This window comes from Aplysia californica, unplaced genomic scaffold (genome assembly GCF_000002075.1).
Source record: "Aplysia californica isolate F4 #8 unplaced genomic scaffold, AplCal3.0 scaffold00275, whole genome shotgun sequence".
NCBI lineage: Eukaryota > Metazoa > Mollusca > Gastropoda > Aplysiida > Aplysiidae > Aplysia > Aplysia californica.
The window spans coordinates 100,282-102,576 of NW_004797545.1; the positions used below are offsets into that span (position 1 = coordinate 100,282).

Sequence of the window (2,295 nt, forward strand, 5' to 3'; positions counted from 1 at the left end):
GTGTGTGTCAGCGTGTCTAACAGGCCACCTTTGACGGGCCTTTCAAACACCAGGTGGATCACTCGTCCGTCTGGCTACCCAATGAAAACAAACTGTCTCATTCCAAGATGGGTGGGCGTGGACGTGTGGGTGGGTGAGTGTATTTGTGGGGAGGAGTGTGTGTAGTGGGGGATGTTGTGTGTGTTCGCGTGTGGGGGATGGGTGGTGGGTGGGGTAAGAGAGAGAGAGAGAGAGAGAGAGAGGAGGGGAGAGAGAGGAGGGGAGAGAGGGGGACGAATATATTGCTGTGTGTCTCTGTGCTTGTTGTAAGTCTCTTTTGCTATCTGTTTCCAGTGTTTATTATATCTTCCAAACAACTTTTATGTTACAACCGATCTGCTCCCCCCACCCCCCAAGAAACAAACAAACAAACAAAAAACCATCCTTCCTTATCAATCCTGTGTCCATTTTTCCCCACACAGTGTTCTCTAGAAAGTTCCAGCAGCAAACGTTCCAGCGAGCAGTCCTCAGACTTGTGGTGGATGAACGCCAAGCGGTACCAGTTGATGGACAAAGCTGTCGCATCCAGGGAGACTGGGCCTCTTATCATGAGGGAGAATGAGAGGTGAGAGGGAGGAGGAGAAGACTGAGGGAAGGGGAGAGAGAGCGAGAGAGAGAGCGAGAGAGAGAGAGAGAGAGAGACAGAGAGAGAGACAGAGAGAGAGAGACAGAGAGAGAGAGAGAGAGAGAGAGAGAGAGAGAGACAGAGGGAAGGGGGGAGCGGAATGTGAAAAAAATGAGGTTGAACGTGTAGTGGTGGGAGAGCAAGAGGAAGATGTAAACAACAGAGTAAGAGGAATAGGCTGATAGTAATCGTGATAGGGGGTTAGACAAAGACAAAGATGATGGATGAGAAGGAGAAAAATTGAACGAAAGAGGAAAGAAGATGGTGATGGTGATAGAGGAGAAAGAAAAATGGGAGAGAGAAGGTTGAGCAGGTGAATGTGGATGTAGATCTAAGCGTATTTGTACTCTTCGTCATTCCTTCTAGAGTGAACATCAAGTGCATGAAGTGTTCTACAGATAGGTCCTTTGTTTGTAACTTTCCCTTTTTTGTTTCCGTCTCCGAAGCTTTCCATTTTCTCAACACTTTATGGCAGTAATTGTGTGAATGTACATTATCTTCACACAATCTAAACCTGTTCCAGATGGACTCACATAGTGGTGGATCACGTGCTGACCAAGGCGAATCTGTACGATGTGCTATTTTTAGCCACAGAGGACGGCAAGGTGCGGAAGATGTTGAGACTGCCAGGGACAAACAAGACTTGTCTCATAGAGGAGATCAAGATTGTGCAGAACGGCAAGCCTAGGCCCGTGAAGAGCATGAAGATCTCGCCCTACCAGGTGAGGGAGACGGGTTGACTTAGGGGGCACTGTACTATGGGAATGAAAATAATGAATAAGGGATTATATTATGTCCCCAAAACAGAACTATCTATTTCTTCCTTATATCCATGTGCAGCTTACGTCTTTTCTTGAAAGGCAAACCAAACAACGAACAGTCAGATATACCAAAATTAACCCTCCCCATCCAACCTGTTTTGTTGCAGGGTGCCATCTACATTTCCACGGATGGCGACATTCTCAAGATTCCTGTAGAAAGATGTCACCGCTTTACCACCAGCACGTGAGTTGTCGGATTTTTATATACCCTTTATCCCCCCCCCCCGCAACTTTTTCTCCTCCCTCTTCAACACCCTCCCTCCCCCACCCAGGAAAAAAACGTATTTACCTAGATTATTTCCTTCTACAATTGCTTATTCGTCAACAAGGTCAAACTACTTTGTTTCTATTTATGAAGATGAACATTATTTATATACATATAAAGTAAATATTGTACTTTAAGCAATATTGAGACATAGAGGTTTAAGTACTGTCCATCGGTCAAATCGGCATAGTACTGCTTTCAGGAACCTTATAGTCATTTTTGAGTGACTTTTTTATAATTATTATTTTATAACCTGTATAGTTACTATTTGAGGAGATTATGGTCTTTATATGAGCAACCATATAGTCTCAATTGGAGGAACTCATTATGTGAAGAATCATACTGGTCACTGTTTGACAAATTGTGCAATTTGTGTGTGTGTGTGTGTCACCAGGATGTGTATGAACGCCCAGGACCCGTACTGTGGCTGGGACTCGCGGAGACAGAGGTGTACGGCAGCGCCTGGAGGAAATCCACACGCCGCAGAGTGGGAGCAGGATTTTAGACAGTGTCCGGTGCTAGACTATCCTGGTATGTGGTTGGTG

The 2,295-nt window shown here is 45.4% G+C and overlaps 1 protein-coding gene across 1 annotated transcript in view; it reads left to right on the plus strand.

Annotated features, from left to right (window-relative positions):
• Positions 1–2,295, plus strand: part of LOC101857491 (semaphorin-5A) — a gene marked incomplete in the record, with an annotated part of 95,717 nt that overhangs the window by 91,702 nt on the left and 1,720 nt on the right. Inside the window, 4 exon segments of the mRNA XM_035970501.1 lie at positions 462–604; positions 1,188–1,386; positions 1,593–1,669; positions 2,145–2,281. Coding sequence (XP_035826394.1) covers positions 462–604; positions 1,188–1,386; positions 1,593–1,669; positions 2,145–2,281 — 556 coding nt within the window.